Source organism: Gnatocerus cornutus, chromosome 1 (assembly GCF_029298725.1).
Source record: "Gnatocerus cornutus isolate USDA-ARS CGAHR chromosome 1, icGnaCorn1.1, whole genome shotgun sequence".
NCBI lineage: Eukaryota > Metazoa > Arthropoda > Insecta > Coleoptera > Tenebrionidae > Gnatocerus > Gnatocerus cornutus.
Window position 1 is genome coordinate 29,456,641 of NC_142233.1, and position 14,464 is coordinate 29,471,104.

Consider the following 14,464-nt stretch of genomic DNA (forward strand, 5'->3'; position numbering starts at 1 on the left):
GTGGTTCATTATAAAACTCCTCGCAAACTCTCAACAAATTGACTCAATCTAAACCCGGAAGATGCTGTTCACTGAAACTGTCAAATTCTACAACAATTGTTACACAAGAACGACGCGCACTGTTGTAGTTGCCAGTTCCACTAAAGATTTTTCTTCGTTTTTTAATGTTATACAACTGTTTTCCCATGTTGTTTTGAACAAATTAAGCGTCGCAAGCAGGCCGTTCTTTTTTAAAGTTTATCCGACTTACAATATCGTGATATTGAGTTTCCACCAGTATCACCAGATCGCTATTAGATAATCTAAAGCAGTTCTTCGGTTAATTCCCTGTAAAAGTCTGGAAGATCGAAAATACATTGTTGGCTCTCTGAAAATGGTTATTTCTTGCTTTCTTAAGCCCTCAAGACCATAAAACTGCAATCCGAACTTATAAGATTTTTATTTAGGTCTTTTTCAACTAATAGCTCGTAACATGTTGAAGTTTATTATGATAGTTTTAAAGACGGAGTTAAATTGAATTACAGTTTACAACAAAACCTTTAACATTCATATTAAAATTATGATAAATTCGTCGTGTTTTATGATGAGTAAATAATAGCCAGCAACTATAAATAATAAACAAATTGGAGCACCTTTATAATCCTCTTCGTTCTCTTTATATTTGCGCATTAATAATAGCAGTAATGGTTTAAACATATACCTATAAACAGAATCATGTTCTCATATTTTCCCTCATAAATAATGGACACGAACCATTTTGTTGACATAATTATTCCTCGAGAGTAGGTTTATGATCACTAAAACTTCATACCTATTATTGTAATCCCGAGCATATTCGCAATAGCTTCTCTGTTTTAATTTAGCTGCATTCTCCATGGCAGACGCTTGCAAAAAACCAAACGATAAAATTTAAGTGGACCTTCCAGAAGAGTCTCAGAAGCGATAAAATGTAACACAATATACCTCATACGAGACTTTTAACAAGCAGTTTGTTGTAAGCTCTCACTCCATGCACTCTTTGTCTTAAGTAGTGTTCCCTTGAATGAGTTATAAAAGAAAATCAAGTCATAGAAGTAAAGAATTTCCAACAGAGTCTTCCATAAGCACCAAAAGAAAAAGAATTAAAATTTACGTCCGATAATTCTTCAGTCCCTCTTTTCATCTGCAGGTTTTAATGGCGTACTTCGACACTTTTTGGGTACCTGTACACATTTCTGCGCGTGTTTTAACCAGATCTCTTCATCATAATAACATTTCCGATACTTTACCCGGAAATGATGGATGATGAGTGATTATGCAAGTTTTTCACTTTTGGTTAATCAAACCGCCGGATTTTCCACGCGATCAATAACAGATGGAAGAATGTGAATAGTTCAACAAGGATTTGAACGGTAGAAATAATTAAAGTGATTTTGCTCTGATGCGCTTCCATTTAAGATAATTGGGATGACAGAAATAATTTAACAATCGTACAGCTAGTCAAATAGTATTCCTTGAAGATTAAGCCGGATTTATTTAATTTTGGTGGAGGTGGATTGAAAGTGTTTTTAGATAATGGAAGCCGAGGATTTTATTAAATTTTTAAAGCTCCAAAGGAAGACCATGTTAATTAATGACCATCATAAACTTAAACTGTGACATGCAACTGAAATGTGGTGCACAACAATCCCGTTCAACTCTCCACTGGTTTCATTAAATAGTTTTCTAAAACAACTCCGCGTCTTAAAGCTGCGTCATTAATTATTTAGCTGATTAATGCAAAGTATTTCAATTAAAACTTGATTTGGGACTTGTTCTAGGTACATTTTCTAATTATTCGGGTACGTTGAAAGTTTAGCTTTGCAGTTTTCTTCGTATAATTGCAATTTTAGTTGAAATTTAATTTAAGGCTACTTGAAAGCCCAAAGCCATGAACTTATCGCGTCCTTTATAAACTAATAAAGTTACCTAATTAGTATTGAAAATGTAGAACTTCTCATTCAACGCGTTTTTTCGATTTCAAAACGTTCGCTCTCTTTTCTTTAAGGCTTTTACACAAATCGGTTTCACTTCCAAGTTGTTATTGCATTTACATCGACTCGATTCACGAGGAATTGGAGCTTTAGGTACGGTTGACTTGCTTCACGCGGCTCTAGGAGTACATTAGAAGGATGTTTTAGCGCCTAATTAGCATAACATATAAATGAATAACTTAGTTTGTTTGAAATTCAAATTCAGAACTTTGTGAGTAATTAAGAAATTTTAACGCACCCAGCGTTAATTTCATACTTTTTTGTCATTATTATCGTGAGAACTTGTCGTCTGCTTCCGAGCTGTGAAATTAAATTTCTCCCCTACAAGTAGATAAAAAAATGCGTATTTTAAGGTGCCCGTATTAGGATGTATTATTGTTTTTTCAGTTTAAAAATGTTTATTCAACAATAGCAATTGCTCGATTCTGCTGATCTCAGGAAATAATAACGCTCGTGTCAGATAAGTGTCTTCTCATCCTTGGTATATAAATACTATTCCGCGTTTCCTATGATGTGAGCTTTTTTAAATAAAAGATTGCCATTACATTTATAATTAAGGTAGGTTTTGGTATTGTTTCGTCATTGACTGATTAGAGCAGCCTCTGATTACCGTGATGCCTGGTAGCAATGAAACAAGTAATTCCATGTATTGTGAACGGTAACAAATAGCAAACCTATTGTTCACTAAAAGCTCGTAATTGTTACAGTGATTTCTTCGGCGCTCGGCTATAAAACAGACTTTACTGTTGTGACAGCAATAATTTACCAGAAGCATTAGCCGTCAAACAATTTCTCGCTTTGAAACCTATTTAATTAGTGCGAGTAGGCAATAAATGTTTAATAGTTTCACAGACGGAGAAAAGAGATTATTAATGCGTTCGTAATGGATTAATTCATTTCTCATCTCCCGTTGATTTCAGACGAGATTCTTGCGTTTTGTTTTTATTTCTACAAAGCGACAATGGTGAAGCCGGGCATAAAACAGATGCTGATGTCGCTGGTGAAGTGGTTCCTCAACTCCGGCAAGAATAAAATGAACCTCCACAGTAAAGATTCATTGTGGGTCGTGTAAAAGAAAAGTCGTGTAGCTTTGCGTGAGCTATTGCGTTAAACCTAAGAATTTTTATCGACGGGGTACACCTACACGTAGATCGTGAAAAGGAGATTTCGTGGTGGAAGTGTTTCACAACTTTTTCGGAATCTATTCATCTGAGTAATCCGGCATGTGATGGTAAATCTTTTAATCAATAATCTTTGAAGTGCTTAAAGTTTGTAGTAGCTCCCCAACGTGCATTATTCAAGATGTAAGCTCCTTAAATGAAATACTGTCTGACAGTAGTCGCACAAATGGCAAGTTATAATCCCTCAAAGTTTTAGGTCTCTATTAGACATCAAGGCCTCGGCTGATACGTCCAGTTTAACTAGAACTCTCCACGTTTATATCTGGAACTGGTTCTAAATTATTGATCATGAAGAGGTTTTGCTCATGTTCGGACAACCAGTCATACAATCATTATATTAATTACTGGGGACCCTTCCTCGGGCCCGATCTCACATTCTAGAAACGTTCTTACACTATCGCACAGATTTACGTTAAAACATGTTAATGGAAACTTTAGCAGTGGCTTGCATTACGGGATCATGTGACCTCAACGAGATTTTATCGCGTCGTTACAGAACTCTATTAGAGGGAAGGCTGGCGTGCGTTATGGAAAAACTTTACAACTTATTTAACAGGATCGAACGCGGCCATAACCACAACAATTTGCTTTGGTGCGAAATGGTTCGAGAGGACAGAAAACCAAAACTTTTTACCTCTTGTCTACTTCCAAATCTAGATTTGTAGACCCAACAGTTCTTTCAGTGGTTAGGCTTTAATGTCGCACTTTTCTCAAGATATTTGTATAAAAACAATAACTTGGAACATCATCCAGGTTTAGTCTCCATTTCTGATATTACTGCGGCACAATTACCTATTTGTTTATCGGGTCAATGCTACACAATTGATTCGCTTGTATCTCTTCGAACTCACATTTAAAATTCCATGCCAGTTCCAGGTGCATTTCTTTTTACACATTCTCTTTACCGGAATCAGTTTGAAACAACACTCTGCATCTCAATCGTATCTTTTGTTTATTTTGTTGCAAAGTTGTATCAGATTTTCTCGAGCTCGATGGACCTTTTATCGTCCGGCACTTCATGAAGTTTCCTCGAGGCCAGTTCAGATTGATGCTCATAAATTCATGGTTTTTCAAAAGAGCAAAAGCTGGTTACGCTACTATCGAATATCGGGTATTACTTACGTGAGTTGAAATTTATTCACTACTTTTATGCTCGAGTGCATCAAAAATGCATCATACCTATTTTTATATTTTCATCGGTTCGATTTATGCATTTTTGTAGTTCTTTGTGGAGTGTCGTATGGTTTTATTGTTCGAAACGGGATACTGACGTACTTTAATTTTATTAGAGTTGGTACAGTAATGAATTTTCTCAAGATATGTGAACCAAATCCAATAAAAAGTTTACGAAGAAAACTATTCAGCTTCGAAGGTAAATACGTTTCCTATTCGTTGAATGTAGAGAGCGTGTATGAAAGGCGATACCGAAGATACTTCGATCTTCTTCCAGAGCCTTTACAGTTTATTAATTGCTTTTTTTCGTCATGCTTGAAAGACAAAACGACGACACGGTATTCATTTTGTTGTAACTTTGGCGTCTATTATTTTGAAATAGTCTTGATTTTCGAAAAATAAACTTTTGAACTTTATTAGATAATTCATTTATCCACAAGTCTCAAGCTCCCGTTCGTTTAAATTAAATAGTGTGTTCCTTACGGATCAATTTGTAGTTTTTTTTTTTAAAAACATCCATTTCCAGTTAGATTCTGGAATGGGTATAATTTTTTAGATAATTTACGAACTGGAAAATTCTCGTGCATTTTAGCGTTTTAATAATTCCGCTCAGACGGTGCCAAGTGCTTGTTCTTCGTTTCGAAAGTGTCCTAAAATCGATATGCGCTTCCATCGCAATGTAAATGCAAATTAAAACCACGTTCTTCCCTCATTTCGACATGCATGTTGGTGCGTTTAAAGGAAAACATGTCGTGAATAGCAGATGACGTTGCTTGTGCTTTTGAGCTTGAACGAAACTGTAACTCGGTTTGTCGACTACGTAGACGTCACAACTGGATATAATTTGTTCAGAATGAATACGTTGTAAAGCACTTGCAGCTAAATCTGCATCCAACTCTGAAGTTTGATGCGACACTGGAAGTTTGTTAGCTTTCTCAATCTAATTAACGTTTACCCTAATTAGTAACGTCTTTAATTAAGTCAGAGCGCAAAAAAATAGTAAAGTGAGTTATTTCATGCAGGTATGAGTGCTGATCCTAGCAAACTTTGCGGTGATTCCGAAACAAAGGATTCGGCAATGTGCCAGATCGATCGGGGCTGAAATTCCAAATAGTTTCAACTCTCTCGACTCAGCTGACCGCTTTTTATTTGTTGCAGTGCCACCGACTGGTGTCCAAGTGAATGATGACTTCAACCTCGTGAAAAATGGCATCACAACGGCCTACGCTGAAGGAGCTAGTTTAACGCTCACTTGCATCTCCACTGGTGGCAAACCCTTGGCCAAAGTAAGCTTCTATTGAAACATGAGGCGCCTAAATAAAGTAAACACGGTCAGAGTTATGACCGTCATATATTTCGCACGGCAGCTAATTAAAAATTTAGTTTCATTAAAGTGGGGATACAAATTCCAATTTGGTGGATGCGCCGGGTTTTCTTGGGGGAATTATTTTAGTCCAATCAAGGAGTAACTTGACTAATAACTGCAAGATGAAGCCAATGTTTCGCCTTTATAGGTCGCATTTTAGTACCGCACCAGTGCAATAATAATTTTAGAAGCTAAATTAGTAGATACAGTCATCAGTTGTTAGTTAGCACTATTATAGCACATTAGCCCCATTATAAATTTAACGATATTGCACCCCAGTAAGTGGTATAACCATTTGACCCAGAATCGATTAAATTAATCAATAGGGCACAATTAGCGAACTGAAAACACAAGAGAATAACACTTAAAGTGTAAATATTCAAAATGTTACATTGTGGTTGTCATAAAACGACACTAAAATAAATACCCATCTGGATAAATGACACGAATATGAGTTTTTGCCGATTCCAAACAGTAATATTATTATTTAGACAACAAAATACACACAATGCCCAGCCTATTTAATCCTACATTGTCTGTGCACACTCAGCATGCACCATGAAACATGCGAGACATGCACATCATGGAATATTACAACGTTATTACCATATTGTTGTGGTGTACTTGTGGACAACAAACTTAAAGATCCCCACAAATGAATAATAAAAATGTGGAAAAAACACGTCAAATTGAACATTTTCTAAACTTGAACGGATTTTATTTATGAATTTCAAAATTGTGTAGGAGTAGAATGAAATAAATTAGATTCTGAGTTTATTTAAACACGAAGTTTGGACAGTAACCGCAGATTTAAATAAATATTAGAGAGAGTTTACCAAAACTTTAACCAATGTAATTTATTAGGTATCTAGTCCAATTTTAGGATGTATATGAGCATAAATATTAGATAAATGTGTTTACATCAATAAATTAGTTGTATAAATACTTTAACAAAAATATTAAATGAAGCCCATATATATAATAAACGTAAACATTAAAAAATTGTTGGCAATATGTAGAAATTTGTAAACTAAATAATAATAATAATAAAAAAATATCTTCGTTTAGAACCCTAAACACTGGCGATAATAGAACTAAGTCGAAAACCTTGACTTAGAAAGTTTGTATTTTATAGATGCTGTGAATTGTTTATATTATAAAGTTTTTATCACAAATTATGTATTCCGTTTTTCTGAAATTTCAGCACGTTATACATTTACCTACCTGTATATTCTCATAAAATCGACTCTTTAAATTTAATAATACCTTCCTACAAATTATATGTAACACCTAAATAAAACAATATTTTGTGACCTATAAACAGCAAGAATGTTGCATTGATGCCTACAAAGAATTTCAAGTTTTATAACAAAAATCTATGGAAGTGACAAATCTTTTACTGTGCTAAAAGTTTTATGGCATTTTGCTGTTAGTTGCACAACTTTACAAGAATTTTTCCTCAAATTTTTAAGTTTTTGTCATAAAACTGTACAAAATAGTCTCACCAAATTACTACTTCAAAGATGAACATAATTTTCCCGCAGTTTTAAAATTTCAAACAAGGAAATATCCTTCTTACACTGATATAGCTACCTCGTTTAATTATTTACACTGAAAAACGCAACATAAAAAAGTTGATCTTCACAGTAATAAACTTATATAAGTTATAAAAAATATTGAAGGAAATTTGAGATTAAAGACTAGGAACTCGTAAAGTTGAACAAATCTTGGTTTATTGGGGTTAAAAAATGCAATATAAAAGCTTTTTCATGTATCGGGGTGCAGTACCACAGATTACGATTTAATTAGAGAGTATTATGGAATGGAGATATTACGGTTCAATTGAAGTAAGCTTTTCGCGGTATATGATAATTAATATTGCATTATATAGAAATTGAAGGTTTAATATAAGCGAGGGACAAGAGAAAGTTGTCATTAATTTGGTTGTATTTAGCAATACGGGAGCATTGAATTTCGTACTTATCTAGATATTCCGGTTGAATGGAAAAAGGGCTTTTCATGAAACATAATTAGTTGTTGGAATAAATACACTTTTAAACAGAATTTGCTGATGACATAAATCCAGTTTGAAAAACCGTTCCGGCTTTTGGAGCCATTTTTCCAACATAGAAATTACGACTTCAAACGCGCAGCTGCCACGTTACTTGCCAATTCTAAAGAATAGATTAAATTTAACGAAACAAGTTACCTTTAAAACGTCGCAGCTGCTTCTCGGTATTTTCTTTTCCTCGCCCAATATCATTCCGTTTCCTTAATCCGTTTCTAATTTATTTTAGGTTTCTTGGTGGCGCGACGGCGACTTGGTGACAGATGACTCGCAGTTCTTCCCCGACCGACGGAAATCGCAAAGCGTGCTGAAAATTGACAAGCTCACAAGATCTCACTTACTCGCCATTTACAGTTGTGAAGTCAGCAATAGTCGACTGCAACCACCCCTTGTAGTCAGAGTCGCCATCGACATGTACCTGAGACCACTCGAGGTCACATTACTCGGAAATAATCCGGAATTTAGTGCCGGGAAACGTTACAACATTACATGTAGATGTCGGGGGTCCAGGCCTCCTGCCATCATTACTTGGTGGAAGGTAAGACTTTTTTTAATTTACAAAGTTTTCTTCAAATACGGATTAAAATACTAATTACGTCAAAGCTAATTTCAAGACTCTTTGTCTTTGTAATTTAGATTGGAAAGGAATAATGTTGTGGAAGACGCTGAGGGGTTAACAGCGGAGATAATTAAAAATTATAACTGTGGTTAACTATGTGAGTCTAAAGCGTTTTGCGAATTAATATAACTTCTCTAGTGAATTAATGTTATTATCTTTCTAACAAAATTAACCTCAGTAGTTGAAGTTCCTTAACTTATACTATGTGCAAACTCAATGGAAGCTGAGAAATAGTAATACCCTTCAGGCTGGTAAGGAAGTTATGTACGAGCTTTTATTATTTTTACTGCTTTATTAAAAACTATTCTTCATTTCAAGAGCAGACGAACCAGCCGCATCGGACGCTTTAGAAGGCATTACTCCAAACTGTTACTTATTTTCTTTAAATTCGCGGTGGAAGTAGGTCAAAGAGTTGCATCAATCCACAGTAAAATAGTTCATAATTTCTACTCAGACCTTAAATTCGTCTCTGAAAACACCATTAAACATGCAAAAGTCGAGCAAAAATATGTAACTTTTCTCTTAAAATTTCGGTCTCTGGAGAGCGCCTCCCGAAATACTGGCGCGCGAAATAGCCTTGTTCATCTTGTAAACACAGCGCATATCATCCCTCTCGAACATGTTTCAATATTAAAGCGAATGAGGATCAGACATAAGATCAAATGAAATTTGGGATGATTTTCCGGTGTATATAAAATTCCACTGTCTTACTAAAAAAGTCCGAGTGAGATGTAAATTTGACAACTAGCCAGATAAAAGGGCTAAATTAACGACATTTTTATGGTAACAAGGTCCATTTAATATGTATTATTTAGAGATTCTTGTTTTTATGTCAGCCTGATAACGCATCCCTTATTTTAATGTTACAGCACATTATGAATCGCTTTTCGTCCCAGTGATTACGTAATTTATGCACACAGTGCGAATTCTCAATTTTTTCCGTCCACAAAAAGCCGTGTTGGCAGAGTTACAGAAACGCCGAAATTACTAAGCTTTGAGCCTTCGTGCTTGAATTATTTATGCACTGCAATAAAACGCTACATGAATGGACGCAAATTCAAATCGGATCACTCCGAAATTCGCGAATGTGGTCTAAATTATCTGTAAAATTGTCGCGGAAGCCGTGAAAAGCCGCGCTTAGGGAGGTTTTCTTGAGAAACAGGTGTATGTTAATCGTGTTATGTATAAAATCATAGCGTGTTTTGGGGAACGGAAGGAAGGATAGAAGTTATTTGGAACGGTGGAGTTTTATGGAGTCCATAAATTTTTCAGGTTGCCTTTAATCTTGTTTTGTCAAAGGAAAAAACTGATGAAGTTCGTTCACTATGGTGGCCCATGAATAATGAAAAGACGTTTTAAACTATACAGGAACAGACTCGTGAAGAATTTTAGATGCGTTGTAAATTGCCACCGGGACACCAAATTTTAGAGCGCGGTTAAATTTTATTTTTCACGCTAAAACATGACGAAATACATTGTAACATATATTAACTGTGGCAGCAATAAAAGTAATACAAAACGTAATTTGTTCGTACCTATTAACAAAAAACAGAAACCGGACTGCGTTTTTCAGCAAGTGCTGGCGAAAGTTCATCAGCGAATTCAGGTCAGGTAATTCTATTCTTACTTGAGCTTTTGTCTGAAATCGTGCAGCATGTAGGTGCACAAATAGATAAATGCTCCACAATGCAGTCTTGACGCTTTTTGCTCCTAAAATATTGAATTCTTTCACATTGAAAAATTGCAATAATATGAAGAACTGCGAATTTCGAAATTGCACTTGTCGCCGTAAACGAAGCTTATCATTGCGTATAAATTACCATGCTCACTTACAGCTCGACTGACAGACTAAATTCTCATGGGTAATCCACATTGTCACGTACCTATCGAGTAATTTAGTATTGATGTGCTCGAATACAGGAGATTTTCACACTGAAACAGAGCCAAAGTAATGCGGTTTTTATTTATGTATTTATTATCAATTTTTCTTGGCTCAATGAAATTATACAAACAACAAATTTTAAAGTGAAAAGCTATTCTTTAATCTGAACTCCGTTTTGCTCCATCAGGTCCAGATTCAAAGATGTAATAACTTTTTTCCCTAAAATAAAGTAAAAAAACAAAAGTGAACGCGATGTACTCAAAAAAAAAATACAAATCTTTTTATGTCCAAGAATTGTGTTATTGTCCATTCACATCTTTATTTTAAATGTTATATTAGAATGTAAAGTGTGTGTGCAATCTCGACGATAAATCAAAATCCTTTTTTCTTAAAGAACTTAGAAAAGATTTTTATCAAGATAAGTTTAACAATCAATGCACTTCCCAGTCTTAAATTTATTCTGAAAGCAGACTTTTTAGAAATGAGCCCTGCAAAGTGCATTGTTACAAACTTCTAATGATCAGTTTTGAACTGCATTGTTACCAGTAACAAAAGACACTGGCAATAATTTGAGATGTCGCTACTTGTGAAGATCAGAGTAAATGGAGATAAAGGTTTTGTTTCAGATTTTTGAAATCAAATTACGAACCACCAATAAAAAAAGGAATGGTAATTATATAATTCTTTCGTCGAAAATAATCATCCGCATAATCAGTGAAGCACACAAGCCGAATATAGTAATAAAATAACAAAGCCCATACAATGCAGAAAATGCGCTTTAATTAAAAACTGAAAAGTTTTGCGTACTGAAATAACCGTGGATTTCTCTACACTGTCAAAAATAATCTCTGATCCTTTGGTGAAAACCGCAATGTTTAAATTTTTTGCAGCATTACTCCATAAGCACCTAATAAAAGCGCTGAGGGAAAAAGCTAACGCAATACACCAAAGGACAAAGCTATCGATTTTCCAATCTAATTCCTGAAAAGAATCCAATCTCAAAAAGTGTCTGTCCGTACAGAGACATCATCTTGTGTCTAAATTCTCTCACTTTTTCACATTATGACAAAATACTCGCCCTAAATGTGGTGGTAAATAGAGTTTCTGCATTGTTAACTTTTTTCGCTTCGGGTTTATCGATCTGTGGAACCTATTAATTGGAGGTCATGTATCACAAACATATTTTGCATATTGATAACGCTGGAGGGGGACGTGATTGCTTTAATATATTGCCAATCTAACAAGCTGCCAATCGGGCGTGACATCGATAGCATCTACATGGCTCGGACATGCTTCTTCAGCTATTAGACTATCAAATTCCAAAGGTGTAAATAGTGGTATAAAAAGACGGCTAGTTGGCATGTTTTTAATAAAATGTTTGCTGCGAAAACCGTCAAGAAAATCCCCGCCCGAATTTCGTGTAAATCAAATTTACGCAGCGCAAGGAAAAATATATAAACTGGAATTCCTGCCTGTTTAAATTTCAGCTAATTTGATGTAATTTGTAGAAATTCATTTCGACGTTTTCCCCTTAAAACCTACATTCCGTCTCAAAGCAATTATGCTTGTGCTTCACTCTGCTTGTGAACAAATTAAAATCCAATGCGACAATTAGAAAAATAATTGCCACATAATAATGTTCGCTGGAGACAGGTGTGCTCAATTTTCCACGGGCCAGTGAAAGGCGTTTTATTGAGTTTCTAACATACAAAAATGAGTACAATAAAACGAAGCAACGGAGTGTTATAAAATTTCTAACAAAAGGAGGTGCGTTGTGCGAGCAACGAGAAAACGCGTCGCTTATATTTTTTTAATAAAATTTTGGTTAGTGGGTTGACGCGGAACTTTGTGTCGAATGATAGCTCGTATTAAAAAAAGTTTCGTTATTTGAAAGAAGATGCGCAATAAGGAAACAAAAGCAAATTAAAAAAGTTTGCTAGTTTTTCTGAATGAAATGCAGTTACAATGGAAAAAAGTGTAACGCAGCGGAAACTAACGAGCAACTGTTAAATATTTACTCGCCCGGTTTTACATATTCACATAAGCTGCAACAGTTTAAATTATGTTTGTAACCCCATCCGTTTTATTTAAGCTGATTTTACTTCCAATATTCAAAGTGATTAAACTTTTTTAATACCCACTTATTTTGACCGAAATTAGATAAAATATTTAACCGGTTTGGTCCCAGATGCAATTATTTCACGCAAAACTCATCGGAGTCTATTAATCAAATTCGACGCCCGTAATGAGATTAATTTACTAGCTTAAATTATAATTATTGTCCTCGCGCTATCTTTGGGAGTTTTGCACAGTATTAATTTATTACGGCAAAAGAACAACTAAAAACCTAATTCGCAACATTAAAGCTTACTTAGAAATGTATCAAACTAACAATCTTATCGTCACACGTAACTGTAAAGTTACGACCTGAATTTAAACCTCGATTTTCGCATAAAACTTCCGAGCAGTTGTACACACTATAAATTAAAGTTGAATTTAAACACAATTTGCAGATATTAAATTTTTTTATGTAATTGTTGAGAGGCTTATCTCGCTCTCCAAGTGCTTGTTGTAAAACTAGTTTAAGTTTAAGAAGTCATAAAAGGTTTATGCATGGTTTAATGGGTCTCTTCTAAATTAAAAAATATTTTTAAAAGAATTTAAGCCTTTCTTTTTGTCGAATTTAGATCGGCGGATTTTCTTTGTAAAATCATTCGGGCCCAGTAATTCCATCCAAAAATCTTAAGATTTACGTTGACGCTGCCCAGCTGGCCCCCGTAAGCCACTTTAGCAATAACGTCAAATTCGAATTAGATTCTGTAAAATATTGGCATAGGACGTGCGGGAAAAATCGTCGGGATCAGCGTCATCTTTTAGCGATACGGTGGGTCCGCATATGCGATACCGATGGCTTTATAATGACGTATCTTTCACTACCGATATTTGTATTCCTCACCGATCGGAACCTGAACCTACATTGAATTTTTAAAATATGACACTTTTTCAAATGACGACTTTCTGGAAACCAACATAAATCGCCCACGAACTTAAGCTCTCTTTCACGCAAGGATCGCGATAACATGCCTCGTTTTTTTTCTGTACTACATAATTTGATTCGCATCGAGGCGTGGATGATGTATTTGACAAGCTATTCAAAGGGTTGCTTCGTGTAAATTGCCCTACATGTTTAGAAATTGTCGGAAATTTGATGGATATTCAATTTTACATACAAAACGGTTTTTAAATTTCATTTACAAGTGGAGGGAACAATGCGCGTCATGAAACATGCAGAGAGCCACTTGATAAGACGGAGGAGGATCAGACCAAATTAATATTATTGTTAAATAAATTAACTTTTTAAATCAAACACTTGACGTTAAATTTTATCACGCTGATTTTTTAATTCCTTTGTTCTTCAGGTCGGTAAACGTAGCTACACTTGGTAAAAATAGAAGCGATCGTAAAAATTGAAATGAATTACTTTGAAATAAATGGACTTGGCGCATCCACCGATTTTACAGTCTACTATAAACTTTATTTTTCTCAGTTGCTGATTCTGGAACAGATTTGTCTTTCTCAAATTTATAAAATCGACTTGTGGTACACTTAACTTAAAATATTAACTTTTGACCCGGCGCATCCACCGTTTTTTACATGCAGATAAAGAAGTTTTCCTGTCCTGGCAAACCTGAAATGAATTGTTTTAGATTACATAGAATAATTAGCATCCAAACTTTGTTAGTTTGATTAATATTATCTGTACACCGTAGGGATCCTTACTCCAATAAAAGCAAGCAAATGTAACAATGTAATTTGGTATTATTAGTAATTTTAGCAAACTAGTTTCAGCGCTCACTTTAAACTAATTTCAATAAAAGATTAATTTAGTGTTAATTCCAGATACTTTATTTGTTTTTGTCTACAAATTAGTTCGGGGTATCCATAAGGTAAATTAATTTGTGCGAATACATATTGAATTTATTTTAAAAATTCACTTGACAAATGCGGTGTTAATTAAATCGCAGGCTTACGCCAATATTTGTTCCAATTAATTCAAACATAAACGTCTGTTTTTATCAAAGAAACTTTTTATTCATTACACAAATTGTGTTCAGCCGAATCGCAAATTGTGACGATAAATATACCCGCCGAAAAACCGGCAA

At 34.8% G+C, this 14,464-nt stretch overlaps 1 protein-coding gene across 1 annotated transcript in view; it reads left to right on the forward strand.

Annotated features, from left to right (window-relative positions):
- LOC148181430 (nephrin-like) overlaps window positions 1–14,464 on the forward strand; it is a 130,834-nt gene that overhangs the window by 61,473 nt on the left and 54,897 nt on the right. The window contains exons 3-4 of the mRNA XM_088044651.1: window positions 5,525–5,652; window positions 8,030–8,338. Coding sequence (XP_087900777.1) covers window positions 5,525–5,652; window positions 8,030–8,338 — 437 coding nt within the window. The remainder of the gene's footprint in view (window positions 1–5,524; window positions 5,653–8,029; window positions 8,339–14,464) is intronic.